The 14,365-nt window shown below is 48.5% G+C and overlaps 1 protein-coding gene across 6 annotated transcripts; it reads right to left on the minus strand.

The window, feature by feature from the left end:
- Positions 1 to 392: 392 nt before the first annotated feature.
- SLC37A4 (solute carrier family 37 member 4) lies at positions 393 to 6,870 on the minus strand. Of its 6 annotated transcripts, none has more exons than XM_067751247.1 (10): positions 6,740 to 6,870; positions 5,243 to 5,584; positions 4,143 to 4,375; positions 3,583 to 3,826; positions 2,930 to 3,088; positions 2,599 to 2,684; positions 1,970 to 2,083; positions 1,711 to 1,776; positions 1,210 to 1,348; positions 393 to 1,099 (listed from the first exon to the last, which is right to left on the minus strand). In XM_067751247.1, the coding sequence occupies exons 2-10, from the start codon at positions 5,388 to 5,390 to the stop codon at positions 933 to 935; spliced, it is 1,356 nt and encodes a 451-aa protein (XP_067607348.1). In that variant the 5' UTR covers positions 5,391 to 5,584; positions 6,740 to 6,870; the 3' UTR covers positions 393 to 932. The 6 variants fall into 6 exon arrangements, with proteins under 6 accessions (XP_067607348.1, XP_067607349.1, XP_067607350.1 ...); XM_067751248.1 differs by lacking the exon at positions 6,740 to 6,870 and adding an exon at positions 6,193 to 6,613; XM_067751249.1 differs by lacking the exon at positions 6,740 to 6,870 and adding an exon at positions 5,965 to 6,174.
- Positions 6,871 to 14,365: the final 7,495 nt, after the last annotated feature.

A 14,365-nucleotide genomic window follows, 5' to 3' on the forward strand; every position in this document is an offset into this window, starting at 1 on the left:
GTCCATCTACACTTTAGCTTTCCCTTCCAGGGGAATGAAGTCTCTCTCTTCTGGGTTGGAAAAAGCAGGTATTAAGGGAGTATTTCCCCAAAAAATCTATCTCTGGCTTGTATTACCTCCACTTTTTTTTTTTTTGAGAAGTACTCTGTTTTTTTAAAAATATTTATTTTATTTATTTATTTCTCTATTTGGTTGCGCCAGGTCTTAGTTGCAGCAGGCGGGCTCCTTAGTTGTGGCATGCAAACTCCTAGTTGCAGCATGCATGTGGGATCTAGTTCCTTGGCCAGGGATCGAACCCGGGCCCCCTGCATTGGGAGCACGGAGTCTTAACCACTGCGCCACCATGGAAGTCCCTGTACTACCCTTTTTGAAAGAATGACTCACTGACAGGGTTTAGTATCAAATCTAGTTTTAATTTTCTATAACAAGTCTTTCTACTCTCCCATCCATACCCCCCTACTGTACCCTGGGTATTGGTGAGAGTGACCCTCTTCCCCTGGAGTCCAAGGTATTGGCAGGAGCAGCTGCCCCCTGCTGAGAGGCCTCAGGGCAGAAGTCCTGGGCCATTGCTGCCCTGCTGCTGCAGGAGGAGCCTCACCTCAGGTGAGGATGGGGTGGGATGGGGACAGGGCAGGGCCCAAGAGAGGGAGAAGGATACAGGAGACTCCCTGAGTGCAGGGGTTTCCTCTTTGAAGCCAGGAAATAGGAGCTAACGGAGTCCAAGAACAAAGGTTGTCTTTTAAATAGAGATCAGACGGGAAGCTGGTGCCTCATTAGCCACTGATAACTTCCAGCGCCACTTGGGTGAGGGAAAAGGAGCAGAAAGGGAAAGTCAAAGGTGCTAGTCAGATAGTCCCCTCCCTCCCTTCCCCCACCCCAATGGAGGGGAGAGGCCACAAGTGGGACAGGATGCTCCAGAGCCTGCACTGTCTTCACTCAGCCTTCTTGGGCACTCGGCCCATCTTGGTGCGGATGTTTCGTAGAAGGAAGAAGGCACCTGTGCTGGCTGCACAGATCACTTCAGCCACCCAGAACGCTGTGCTCCAGCTGTAATGCTTCGCAATGGTGCTGAAGGGCAACCCAGCCAGAAAGCCGCCCACTGTCAGGGAGGAGGAGAAGAGCCTGAGTCATTGTGAGGATAGAGCCAGTGGGGCTTGTTCCAGCCCCTAGCTGGCTTGTGTGCGAGGCATCAGTGGGGGTATCACTTACCATTGGCCATGAGTCCCACAATGGCATGGGAGGTGCCACACAAGTTGGGAGGGGCACTCTCATTGGCTATAACTCCGAACAAGGCAATGGGACCATAAGAGGAGAAACCAAACACAGCTCCCAACACCAGGATCCAGAGCTGCAAGGGCAGTGCAGGGTAGCATTTAAAGTCTGAGAAGGCCTCCTGCCTACCTACCCCTGCCATTGGATAGAGGAATGCTTGGCCCCAGGAACAAATAATTGTAGTAAAAGCAGACAGTAAGTGACTCCCACACACACCACTTCCCAGCACAGCTGACTGCAGAGCTAGAGGAGTGCGGGCCACATTCAGCCAACACAGGGGCCTGTGCAGGTAGGGGAGGGAGGTTCAGGAGCCATCCCTCCAAGTGAGATGCTGTCTCCTCAGGATTTGTACAAGCTGGATTGGCTAAGGGCAAGGCAGAGGCGGTAGGACAAAGGTGAGACACAACAAGAGGAAAACCAGAGATAAAGATAGGGCACCTCATGCTCTGTAAAGCCTGTGAGCTCAGCGAGAGGGTGAAGAGCCGGAGTCCAGAAAGCAACATCCTAGAGGAGCATAGGGAGGAGAAGAAACTAGGCCCAGAGTCAAGGAGTACAGAGTACAGAGGAGGGGAATGGAGGTACAGACAACTGAAAAGGGCAATCAGAAGCAGAGAAAGACCAGGGAGAGGGAGACAGAGTCAGTGGCCCTTGCTTTCTCATCCTTGTCCCTGACGTGGGCCAGTCCCTGTTTATTTACCTTGGGGGAGTCACTGGTCACAGTTACCCGGAAGAGGTACATGGACACTGTCATGCCAGCCATCATGAACAGCAGCAAGCCATGGCGGGGGCTCCCGTACATGGACAGCCGCGCCTGTGGACACAGTCGGGCAACATCAGGCCCCAGGAGCAGCAGAGAACCCTCACCCCTGGACGCTGACACGGCAGACCTCTGCTGACAGGTCTTTGGCAATCCCGTTGCAGTTCTTGGCCCAAGGCAGCTCTGGGAGGTCCTGGGACCTGCTTATTATGTTCTGAGGCCAAACTCCACAACATCCCTTCCTCCACTTGGGGCAGGCTTGGGGACACGTGGTGGCAGGCTGCATCCAGTCCTTCCCCAGCCCCAGTTTCCCTGGGGCTGTGGAGAAGCTAGGCGGAGAGAAACTCTGGCTCTCCTTGACATCAGTTAAAACCCTTTCCCCCAAGAGCCTCATCTCTACATCCCCAGCAAAGAAGAGTAGCCTGGAATCATTCCCACCTCACCCAACCTAAACCAGCATATGCCAAGCTGCCTGTGCCCCAGGGCTCCTACCTCTCTGGTGCCTGTCCCAGTCATGCTGGGAAGATTTAAAGGGACCCTCCTCCTTCCTGTCCCTTCTGCCCACTCACCTTGGCCATGGCCCGGTCTGACAGGTAGCCAGCTGCGATGCTGCCTACAAGGCCCCCAACCTCCAGGGCACTCATGTAGGAGCTGCCTGCAGTGGGGAGTTGTGGTGGGAAGAGGGAAAGGAAGGGTGGAAAAGTGTTACACCTTGGGGTTGTCCCAGACTGACTTCAACCCAGAGAGGTACAAGGTCCCCAAGGGTGACTGGCCACAGCTGCCTGAGTACTGCCCGGCCTCAGGGAAAGAAGGAAGGATAAAGGGAAGCGGGTCTGAATTTCCCATCCCATGCATTGGCTCCTGCTCCCTAGGCCTGCCGCATCCCAACACTCGTCTCACCCACGAGGGCTGACTGTCCTCTCTCCTGGATAAGGAAGAACTGGCCCCAGTCAGTACAGCACGTCTTTACTCCAAACACCACAAGGTAGCCAGTGGAGAGCACCCACAGGTAGGGGGTCAGCAGCAGCTGCTGTAAGGTACTCTCCTCCTTCAGGGAGCCTGGGGGTGGGAGGAGGCCAGGCTTCAGGACTCTGCTCAGGCTGCCCTGCCCCCACCACACATTAACTAGCCATAGGGGCAGAGTCCGTCCACATAGCCAAGGATCAGCAGCAAGGTCCCCCTCACCCACTGTTCTGCCCTCTCTTCTCCACTGCAAGTCTCAACGAATGAAAGAGAACCTGAGGACCAGCGGGGATGGAGGTAAGCACCCAAGCCACTTAAGCTTAGGATGCTGTCCACACAGGGAACTCTGGCTCTCTTGTAAGGAAGGACTAGGCTATAACATGAGTCATAGCATTTGTTGGTTCTACCACTTGTCTGGTACTTAACTGCCTCTCAGGATGGAGTTTTATTTACTCCTCACCCACTCTCCATCACCATCCCGACATCCATTAGCTAGTACAGGGCCAGGCATACAGGCAGTCCTCAATGAAAATCTGCCAGGTGAATGATGAATGAAGGTTCCCTAGGGGTCGGCTTTAGTGCGTACTCACCCTTCTTGCCCTTGGAGGGGGTGGGGTCCAGGTTGCGGAGTCCAACATCAGCAGGTTCATTGTGGATGAGCAGGAGACAGAGGAAGGAGACAACCACACACAGTGCCCCAGACAGGGCCAGCGTGCTGCGCCAGCTATAGCTCTGGGCGAGGATGGTTGCCAGGATGGGGCCCAGCCCTCCAGCCAGGTTCATGCTTGTTGATAGGACGGCCCACCAAGTGCCAAATTGAGATGGCTCAAACCACTGTGGGGCAGAGGGGGACAGAGTAGTTGCTCAGCCTACAGTCCATATTGAAGGTGAGGGTCAGGTGGGGCAGACCCAGAAGCTCACATTACAGGGATAAGGGAGAGGGCTCTTCTACTTGGCAGGGCCAATTCCCTCATCTGCCACCTGATCCCACCACGTTCAGCCTCCTAAAATATCTTGACAAGCAACAGGAGCTGGACTGGAACGCCTGAGGAACCTGCTCTGGTTGGGGGTGGAGGTGCCAGTGTGCCCACATGCTCTTTAGGTGTCCTCTCTGCCAATCTGAACCAGCTCCTTGGAAGCAGACACTCACCTTCCGCAGGACCTTGCCACATGGGGGCCAGCCCAGCCCCTGTGCCAGGCCATTGAGGAACCAGAGAGCAGCAAAGACGGGTACTGCGGAGCTCCAGGAAAAGACTACGTTGACCAGGCCAACCAGGAGAAGCCCGGAAGAAAAGAGCCAACGAGCACTCATCTGGTCAGACAGCACCCCGCTCACAAACTTGCTGATGGCGTAGGCTGCCGACTGGCTGCTGGTGATGAGCCCTGCAGGGGAGGGGAGCAGGGAGCAGGACACCTGGGGGGTTAGGGGCCAGGGCAGAGGCAAAAGAGCGGGGAGGAAGGCATGGGGTCAGGTGTGTAGAGGTGCCTGGCAGGGTGAGACTGGTTCCTTCCGAGATGAATAGGAGGGGCCTGTGTTGGAATCGTGACGTTCATTCATGGGGCCAGGCTACTCCTCCCGCCTCTCCATCAGCACTAGCCCCAGGCTGACCCATGACTTTTCAGCCTCTTGGAGAGTTCCAGCAGCAGCTGTCAGGGGGCAGGACAGCCCTCCTCCATGGGATTCTCATATGCCTGATTTCTCCCTCACCGTGGATGCCAACCCAGGGTCTCCGGCAGTTCTGTTGCCCCACCTCAGAACATGGGGCAAAAGGCTTAGAATTGGAGTCAGGGACCTTATTCCTCCTGAAGGGTAGCCTGCTAGGCCACATGGAGTCATTGCACCAACTCCCCAGTTCCCAGTGCTCACAATGTCAGTGGCCAGCACTCACCCTGTGGTCTTAGCCTGCACCCACACAGATGCAGAAACTGTGCTCAGAATCCCTCTAACACACAGTGCCTCTGGGGACACATGTTAGTCACAGGCGGGCGTGCACACATACACACACACACACACACCAGACAAGCAGCCCTCAGACATGCTTAGACCATACCCACAGTCCTTTACCTGTGCCCACAGACATGGATCTCAGAGCCGCCTCATCCGGCATATGCACTGTCTCCTGGCATCTGCTGTGCAGACACTCCACACACACACTGCATGCCTGTACCCACCACACGGCACAAACACCCAACTTGTCCTGCTGGTCCTGTGTTCCTGGGCCCACCCCTCCCTGCCCTGCCAGGGCTCACCCAAGTCATCCTTGTCCAGAGGGACCTCCTCCACCAGCGACGGCATGACAAAAGAGAAGGTCTTGCGGTTGAAGTAGTACAGGCTGTAGCCTCCAAACATGGCCGAGAAGATCACAGTGCGGTAATAGCCGTAGCCTCGGGCCGCCATGGTGGGAAAGAGCAGGCCCTACTGGCCGGGACACAGAGCCTCTGACCACAGCTCCTGATTGAGGCTCTCAAGTGCTCAGATCTGCTGAGTTGGGCTTTTTCTGCTCCCTCCTCCACCCAGCCTCCCAGGCTCCCTTTATAGGCACCTTCTGGACAATCATTAAGCCTGGGGCGGCTCCTAGGGAACCCGGTGTCCTGAGGGAGACAAGAAAACAGGAGATTACTGACGCCCAAGCTGTGGGGGCCTGGAGGGCGTCCGAGAGGGAGGCAGTGTCCATGAGCCAGGCCAGCACCGTGTGTCCCCAGGATTGCTGTCTTTCCCGGCTCTTCCCTGTCCTCCTGCCCGTGAAACCAGCTGTGATTAAAGGCTTAACCTAATTATTTTTGTCGGCTTGCGCTCAGGGGAGGCAGGGTTGGGATGAATAGAGCTGCCCTCTCTAGCCCGGCTCCCTCATCCACCTACTTTCTCATTCATTCCGCGAAGGTTTATTAGGGCTTACTGGTTGAGAGGCACTGCACTAGGTTCTGGGTTAGTTTCTACACACGCACACGCACACACACACTCAGACACCTACCCCCAACAACCTCACTTTCAAGTCTTCCAGAGCTGACCTCAAGCCCTGTAACTCCTGATGCTTAGCACACGGTAGGGTGTAACTGTTATATTGACAGTTGCAGAACTGTAAGCAAGGGGCGGGGGAAGGAAGTTCCCTGCTCAGGACCCACTTTCGGTTGCACACCGAAAGCCCCACTAGGGGCAGGGGTCCTGGTTGTGCCACTCAGATGCCTCTGGTCGCCTTTACCCTTGACGTCAGTATGGATTCCGGTCTGGCAGGCTGGGGCTTCAGGGACCGTGACCGGACGCCCCGTGGGCGGGAAGGCGCAGCGACGGACTCCAGGCACAGTGCTCATGCGCCCCGCTTCCCAGGGCCCCGGCAACACGCCCCCGGCTTTGCCGCTCGGTTGGGAAGGCAATTGGAACAGAAGGCGTGGGCGCAAGCGGAGCAGGGTGCCACACGTAGGCCCCGGAGGCCCCTCGCTTCCGGCGCCGAGTGGCTCGGCCAGGCGGGGTGGGGCCAAGCGGCAAGAAGGGGGAGGAGGGAGCGAGGCGGCGGGCTCTCGGCCCCTGCCCAGCCCCGTGTCCTCAAGCTACCCAGGACACCCGACTCCGGCTGCGAATGGACGGGGGCCCAAGTGCAGGGGAGACCCCTGGACTCGTGCGACATAAAGGAGAGGGAGCTCCCGGTTGGATTGGAAGTTGGGCCTCCAACAAAGGAGCCGCAACAGTTGAGACTCCCGCTCCAGCCCCGCCCCCAGGCGACGCCCCTCCCCCGCACACTGCCCCCCTACCTGAACTGAGGTGGGAGCTGGAGTGGCATGGGGCGGGGCCCGGCGGGCGCATGCGCGTGCGCCCAGAGTGGGGCGGGGACTCCGCCTGCGTCTTCCAGTCCCGAGAGCCGAGGCCACCCACAAACGTTTTCATATAAGACTGCGGGTCTCGCTGGTCGTTGGGCGAAGACAGCGCCCCTTAGGGGCTGGAGTCGTACGTTCCCTTCTTAACTGATGGCATTCGACAAACCAAATCAGTGAGTTCCTCCAACTATCAGTTACTGTTCCCGAGTTGTTCACGGTCTGGGAAACATCTTGTAAGAGAACACAGTATTTTCTGTAAGAAATTAATACAGTCCTCAGTAAGCACGATTTGTACATTTATCTGTGGTCAGACTATTGCGGACAGAGTTAAAACAAAATAGCCAGAGTGTTTAAAGTATGGGCCCTGAGTAAAACTTAAATTCGAATCCCGGACGCACTGCTTCTGACAGCATGACCCTGGGTAATTAATAATCTCTCTGAGCCCCCAGTTTCTTACCAACCTCATAGGGTGGTTGTGAGGATTCAATAGAAGATTCAGATACAAGTTCAGAAAATTTAGATAATTGCTTTCACAGAGTCCATCAGAGAGTTGCTGAAATAAGTGCCTCAAAGTTGAGAGTAAAGCTCTTTTAGAGTGATGTTAAAAACACAACAGGTCCAAAATGATGTTGCTTATGCTAAGCCCCACATCACCAAAGGGAGACTTAATTACAGTTGTGGCTCTCCCAGAAGTGGAATCTTAAATAAGTCAATCAGGAATCACCTGGGACTTCCCTGGCGGTCCAGTGGATAAGACTCCGTGCTTCCAAGGCAGGGGGCCTGGGTTCGATCCTGGTTGGGGAACTAGGATCCCACATGCCATGTGGTGCCGCCAAAAAAAGAAAATAAAAAAGGAATCGCCTGCTCAGCACTAGTTATCTAGTTATGTCATCTACCTCTAGACCCCCCTGCTATTCCCTAAAGCGAAGTAACCTGGTAATAGCCAATCTGCTTTTTGCCTAGTTTAATTCCTTGTTCCTGTTCCCTGCTATCTATAAAAGGCTTTCATTTTGTACAGCTCCTCAGAGCGCCTTTCTAGCTGCTAGATTGGACGTGTCCTGATTCATAAATTGTTGAATAAAGCCAAAAAGATTTTTAGAATTTTCTCAGTTGAATTTTTTTAAATAAATTTATTTGTTTTTATTTTATTTATTTTATTTTTGGTTGTGTTGGGTCTTCCTTGCTGCACGCGGGCTTTCTCTGGTTGCGGTGAGCGGGGGCTACTCTTCGCTGTGGTGCACGGGCTTCTTATTGCAGTGGCTTCTCTTGTTGGCGGAGCACAAGCTCTAGGTGCGCAGGCTTCTGTAGTTGTGGCTCTCGGGCTCTAGAGCACAGACTAAGTAGTTGTGGCGCACGGGCTTAGTTGTTCCACGGCATGTGGGATCTTCCCGAACCAGAGCTTGAACCCCTGTTCCTTGCCTTGGCAGGCGGATTCTTAACCACTGCGCCACCAGGGAAACCCAGTATTATACTTTTTTTAAAGGCCCTTTTAAATAATTACAGAGTGTTTGCTTTCGGATGCCATGGGTCATACTTTTATGGGTGTGACTATAAACATTGTTATAAAGAGTAAGAGTTGTATAAAATAAGAAATAAATACAATACTGAATTTCTTTTCATATTAGCATCAATAAACCTCTAATTGCACTTTCTGCCCCTTCAAATAGGGTTATGGGGGAGACACTATTTTTTTGTTTGTGGTATCTGCTTAATCTTTTTTTGTTCCTTCATACTTTTCTGTTATAAAAAGTTTATCTGATACTGTGATGTGTTCATGATAACTATTCTTTAATTGGAAATTCCTGGCAGTCCAGTGGTTAGGACTCTGTGCTTTCACTCCTGTGGCCCGGGTTCTATCCCTGGTCGGGGAATCCCACAAGCCGCGCGCCGTGGCCAAAAGAAAAAATTCTTTTATTTTACTTTGTTATAGTAGAACTAGTCATCATGGACATTTCTGCTACCAATAGCAATCTAAACTAATGTTGGCGAAAGACTAGGTATGTTGACTGAAAAAAAATGCACAACACAAAAGTTGAGAATTGCGTTTTATTCAGTAGACTTGCTGAGGACTTAAGCCCGGAAGACAGCTTTCTCAGATAGCTCTGAGGGACTGCTCTCAAGAGGTAAGGGAGGAGCCAGGATATATGGGCAAAACCCAGGTTGTCAGAACATCAAACGATTACTGTTAATTAAAGAAAAACCAGACATCTCAAGTTAATGAATATAGGACTTTTCTATGTATTGGAAGATGCAAGAGTCTGGGCTCATTGAAATCATTCCTTTCGTATGCACATGAATTCTTTGGGCCAGTATCCTATTTTTCTCCTTTGAATCCCCTCAGAATGCACAGTTGGTGGTGGCTGCATGAAGCTGAGGACTTGATGGCTGTAACATCTTTTGTTTACGAATACGACATTCTTCGTCCACAGGTACTTACTTTATTCTTGCAGATTCAGCTCACCTCTTTTGGACCAAAGCCACAGGAGAGCAAATATTTTTCACACCTATTAGAATGGAATTGCAACTGTCATACATTCAGACTGTTATGATCCCAAGCAGTCTTTATATAATTTGAATTACATTGTATGTTAGATTTTTTAATAAAGTTTGGCCAGTTTTTACAGAAGAAATTATTTCTCTGATACTTTGGTCCTATCTGTGTAAAACTAGATTTTTTTTCTTTTTTTTTGGCCACGCCACTCAGCTTGTGGAATCTCAGTTCCTGGAACAGGGATTGAACCTAGGCCATGGCAGTGAAAGCCCAGAATCCTAACCACTAGACCACCAGGGAACTCCTGAAACTAGATTTTTAAAAAAGTAATATGTGACCAAATTTAATTGTCTTCCTAAGGCCTAAATAAAGAGAAATCAGTTTCCCATTAAAGGAAGGAAGGAAAGGAAGGAAGGAAGGAAGGGAGAAAAGAAAGAAAGAAAGAAAGAAAGAAAGAAAGAAAGAAAGAAAGGAAGAAAGAAAGGAAGAAAGGAAGGAAGGAAGGAAGGAAGGAAGGAAGGAAGGAAGGAAGGAAGGAAGGAAGGAAGGGAAAGAAAGAGAAATCTTTCATGATTTTAATATTCTTCAAAAATCCAGGTCAGTTGTTCTGCAGAATGTCCCTCATATGGATTTGTCTGACTGTGTTTGCAATAAGGATCATATTAAATAATTTTGGCAGAAGTACTGTATAGATGACAATGTGTCTTTCTCAGTGTACCACATCAGGAAGCATGTGATGAATTTGATCATTTAGTTAAAATGGTGTCCACCTGATTTCTGTACTAGAGGAAACTTTTCCTCTTTATAATTACTAATCTATAGTGGGACCATACTTTGATACTACAGATATATCCTCCTGTTTCAACAGTCTTTCACCCAGTGGTTTTATCATCTATTGATGATTCTTTCCTGAGTCATTTATTAATATGGTGGTTGCAAAGTGGAGATTTTTTCACTCTATCATTCCTTATGTATTTATGAGTTGGTATTCTTCTTTTTATTTATTTATTTATTTATTTATTTTTGGCTGCGTTGGATCTTTGTTGCTGTGCGCGGGCTTTCTCTAGTTGCGGCGAGCGGGGGCTACTCTTCGTTGCGGTGTGTGGGCTTCTCATTGCGGTGGCTTCTCTTGTTGCAGAGCACGGGCTCTAGGCGCGCGGGCTTTAGTAGCTGTGGCACACGGGCTCAGTAGTTGTGGCTCGCAGGCTCCAGAGAGCAGCCTCAGTAGTTGTGGCGCATAGGCTTAGTTGCTCTGTGGCATGTGGGATCTTCCCGGACCAGGGATCGAACCTGTGTCCCCTGAATTGACAGGCAGATTCTTTTTTTTTTTTTTTGCATCTTTGTTGGAGTATAATTGCTTTACAATGGTGTGTTAGTTTCTGCTTTATAACAAAGTGAATCAGTTATACATATACATATGTTCCCATATCTCTTCCCTCTTGCGTCTCCCTCCCTCCCACCCTCCCTATCCCACCCCTCCAGGCAGTCACAAAGCACCGAGCTGATCTCCCTGTGCTATGCGGCTGCTTCCCACTAGCTATCTACCTTACATTTGGTAGTGTATATATGTCCATGCCTCTCTCTCGCTTTGTCACAGCTTACCCTTCCCTCTCCCCATATCCTCAAGTCCATTCTCTAGTAGGTCTGTGTCTTTATTCCTGTCTTACCCCTAGGTTCTTCATGACATTTTTTTTCCTTAAATTCCATATATATGTGTTAGCATACGGTATTTGTCTTTCTCTTTCTGACTTACTTCACTCTGTATGGCAGACTCTAGGTCTATCCACCTCATTACAAATAGCTCAATTTCATTTCTTTTTATGGCTGAGTAATATTCCATTTTATATATGTGCCACATCTTCTTTATCCATTCATCTGATGATGGACACCTAGGTTGTTTCCATCTCCGGGCTATTGTAAATAGAGCTGCAATGAACATTTTAGTACATGACTCTTTTTTAATTATGGTTTTCTCAGGGTATATGCCCAGTAGGGGGATTGCTGGGTCATATGGTAGTTCTATTTGTAGTTTTTTAAGGAACTTCCATACTATTCTCCATAGTGGCTGTATCAATTCACATTCCCACCAGCAGTGCAAGAGTGTTCCCTTTTTTCCACACCCTCTCCAGCATTTATTGTTTCTAGATTTTTTGATGATGGCCATTCTGACTGGTGTGAGATGATATCTCATTGTAGTTTTGATTTGCATTTCTCTAATGATTAATGATGTTGAGCATTCTTTCATGTGTTTGTTGGCAAACTGTATCTCTTCTTTGGAGAAATGTCTATTTAGGTCTTCTGCCCATTTTTGGATTGGGTTGTTTGTTTTTTTGTTATTGAGCTGCATGAGCTGCTTATAAATTTTGGAGATTAATCCTTTGTCAGTTGCTTCGTTTGCAAATATTTTCTCCCATTCTGAGGGTTGTCTTTTCATCTTCTTTATGGTTTCCTTTGTTGTGCAAAAGCTTTGAAGTTTCATTAGGTCCCATTTGTTTATTTTTGTTTTTATTTCCATTTCTCTAGGAGGTGGGTCAAAAAGGATCTTGCTGTGATTTATGTCATAGAGTCTTCTGCCTATGTTTTCCTCTAAGAGTTTGATAGTTTCTGGCCTTACATTTAGGTCTTTAATCCATTTTGAGCTTATTTTTGTGTATGGTGTTAGGGAGTGATCTAATCTCATACTTTTACATGTACCTGTCCAGTTTTCCCAGCACCACTTATTGAAGAGGCTGTCCTTTCTCCACTGTACATTCCTGCCTCCTTTATCAAAGATAAGGTGACCATATGTGCGTGGGTTTATCTCTGGGCTTTCTATCCTGTTCCATTGATCTATCTTTCTGTTTTTGTGCCAGTACCATACTGTCTTGATTACTGTAGCTTTGTAGTATATTCTGAAGTCAGGGAGCCTGATTCCTCCAGCTCCGTTTTTCGTTCTCAAGATTGCTTTGGCTATTCGGGGTCTTCTGTGTTTCCATACAAATTGTGAAATTTTGTTTTTTGTTTTTGTTTTTGTTTTTGTTTTTGTTTTTTGCGGTATGCGGGCCCCTCACTGTTGTGGCCTCTCCCGTTGCGGAGCACAGGCTCCGGAGGCGCAGGCTCAGTGGCCATGGCTCACGGGCCCAGCCGCTCTGCAGCATGTGGGATCTTCCTGGACCGGGGCACGAACCCATGTCCCCTGCATCGGCAGGCGGACTCTCAACCTCTGCACCACCAGGGAAGCCCAAATTGTGAAATTTTTTGTTCTAGTTCTGTGAAAACTGCCAGTGGTAGTTTGATAGGGATTGCACTGAAGCTGTAGATTGCTTTGGGTAGTAGAGTCATTTTCACAATGTTGACTCTTCCAATCCAAGAACATGGTTTATCTCTCCATCTATTTATATCATCTTTAATTTCTTTCATCAGTGTCTTATAATTTTCTGCATACAGGTCTTTTGTCTCCTTAGGTAGGTTTATTCCTAGATATTTTATTCTTTTTGTTACAGTGGTAAATGGGAGTGTTTTCTTGATTTCACTTTCAAATTTTTCATCATTAGTGTATAGGAATACCAGAGATTTCTGTGCATTAATTTTGTATCCTTCTACTTTGCCAAATTCATTGATTGGCTCTAGTAGTTTTCTGGTGGCATCTTTAGGATTCTCTATGTAAAGTATCATGTTATCTGCAAACAGTGACAGCTTTACTTCTTCTTTTCCGATTTGGATTCCTTTTATTTCCTTTTCTTCTCTGATTGCTGTGGCTAAAACTTCCAAAACTATGTTCAATAAGAGTGGTGAGAGTGGGCAACCTTGTCTTTTTCCTGATCTTAGTGGAAATGCTTTCAGTTTTTCACCATTGAGGACGATGTTGGCTGTGGGTTTGTCATATATGGCCTTTATTATGTTGAGGAAAGTTCTGTCTATGCCTACTTTCTGCAGGGTTTTTATCATAAATGGGTGTTGAATTTTGTCGAAGGCTTTCTCTGTATCTATTGAGATAATCATATGGTTTTTCTCCTTCAGTTTGTTAATATGGTTTATCACATTGATTGATTTGCATATATTGAAGAATCCTTGCATTCCTGGAATAAACCCCACTTGATCATGGTGTATGATTGACAGGCAGATTCTTAACTACTGCACCACCAGGGAAGCCCTGTGAGATTTTTTAAAAGTGTTTTTCTATTGGGTCCTCAACACTTAAATAACCCATCCCTGAGGATGGACTATGGCCCCTTTACCACTGTACCCAGCTAAGTGTTTGGTACAAAACACTACGTAATAGTAAATTGCTAGATGAACATTATTCACACCATCTAAATACTTTTATATCTTGATTTTTTTTCTATTATAGCATAAACATGTTTTATAGAGTTAAGGATTTTGGGCTGAGGGGCATGAAACACTCAAAGAACTGTTTGGTAAGAATTAGCTTGCTGTTGAGGAGCAATAGATGGAAGGTGTAGAAACTGGACAGAGTCATAATTCCAATGGAAGTGCTAAAAGTTCCTACCAGAGAGGGAACCATGGGGATTCAGAGGCAGAGGTAGGCACAGAATCTTGCCTGGGCCACTGCTGATGCAGCTAGTTGGCTCGGAGGGGAAGGGAATGGGTCTCAGAGGTCAGCCAGAGCTAGAAAGTCTGGGCAAGGTTTGCTCAGCCACATATGTGAGGACAGAGACACCTGCCAAGAGCTCTGAAAATGGCCCAGAAATAGAGTTTAACAGGCCTTCAATGCCTGCAGCACCAACGTAGCTACTACAATTCTCAACCTCCTTTCAGCCAGGGGTCATGCTAAGTTATTTCCCTGCCTTCTCCCATTTCAGTTCCCTCATATAAAACATAGACGATCTAACCCACCTCAGCATCACTGTGGGAATTAAATGAGAAAACATTGTAAAGCATCTTATGGTCAGGACATTGTAGAGACGTAAACGCTAGTCTTCTCACTCTTTATTTCCCAAGAAAAGTAAGGAAAGGAAATAAGACGATGACATCCCCCAAAAGTAACCAGGCTTTGCTACAGGATAATAAAACCTAACGTGAATAAATGCAAATTATACTACATGCCTGAAAAAGAAACTATGATTTTGATA

This window comes from Pseudorca crassidens, chromosome 9 (assembly GCF_039906515.1).
Source record: "Pseudorca crassidens isolate mPseCra1 chromosome 9, mPseCra1.hap1, whole genome shotgun sequence".
Lineage (NCBI taxonomy): Eukaryota > Metazoa > Chordata > Mammalia > Artiodactyla > Delphinidae > Pseudorca > Pseudorca crassidens.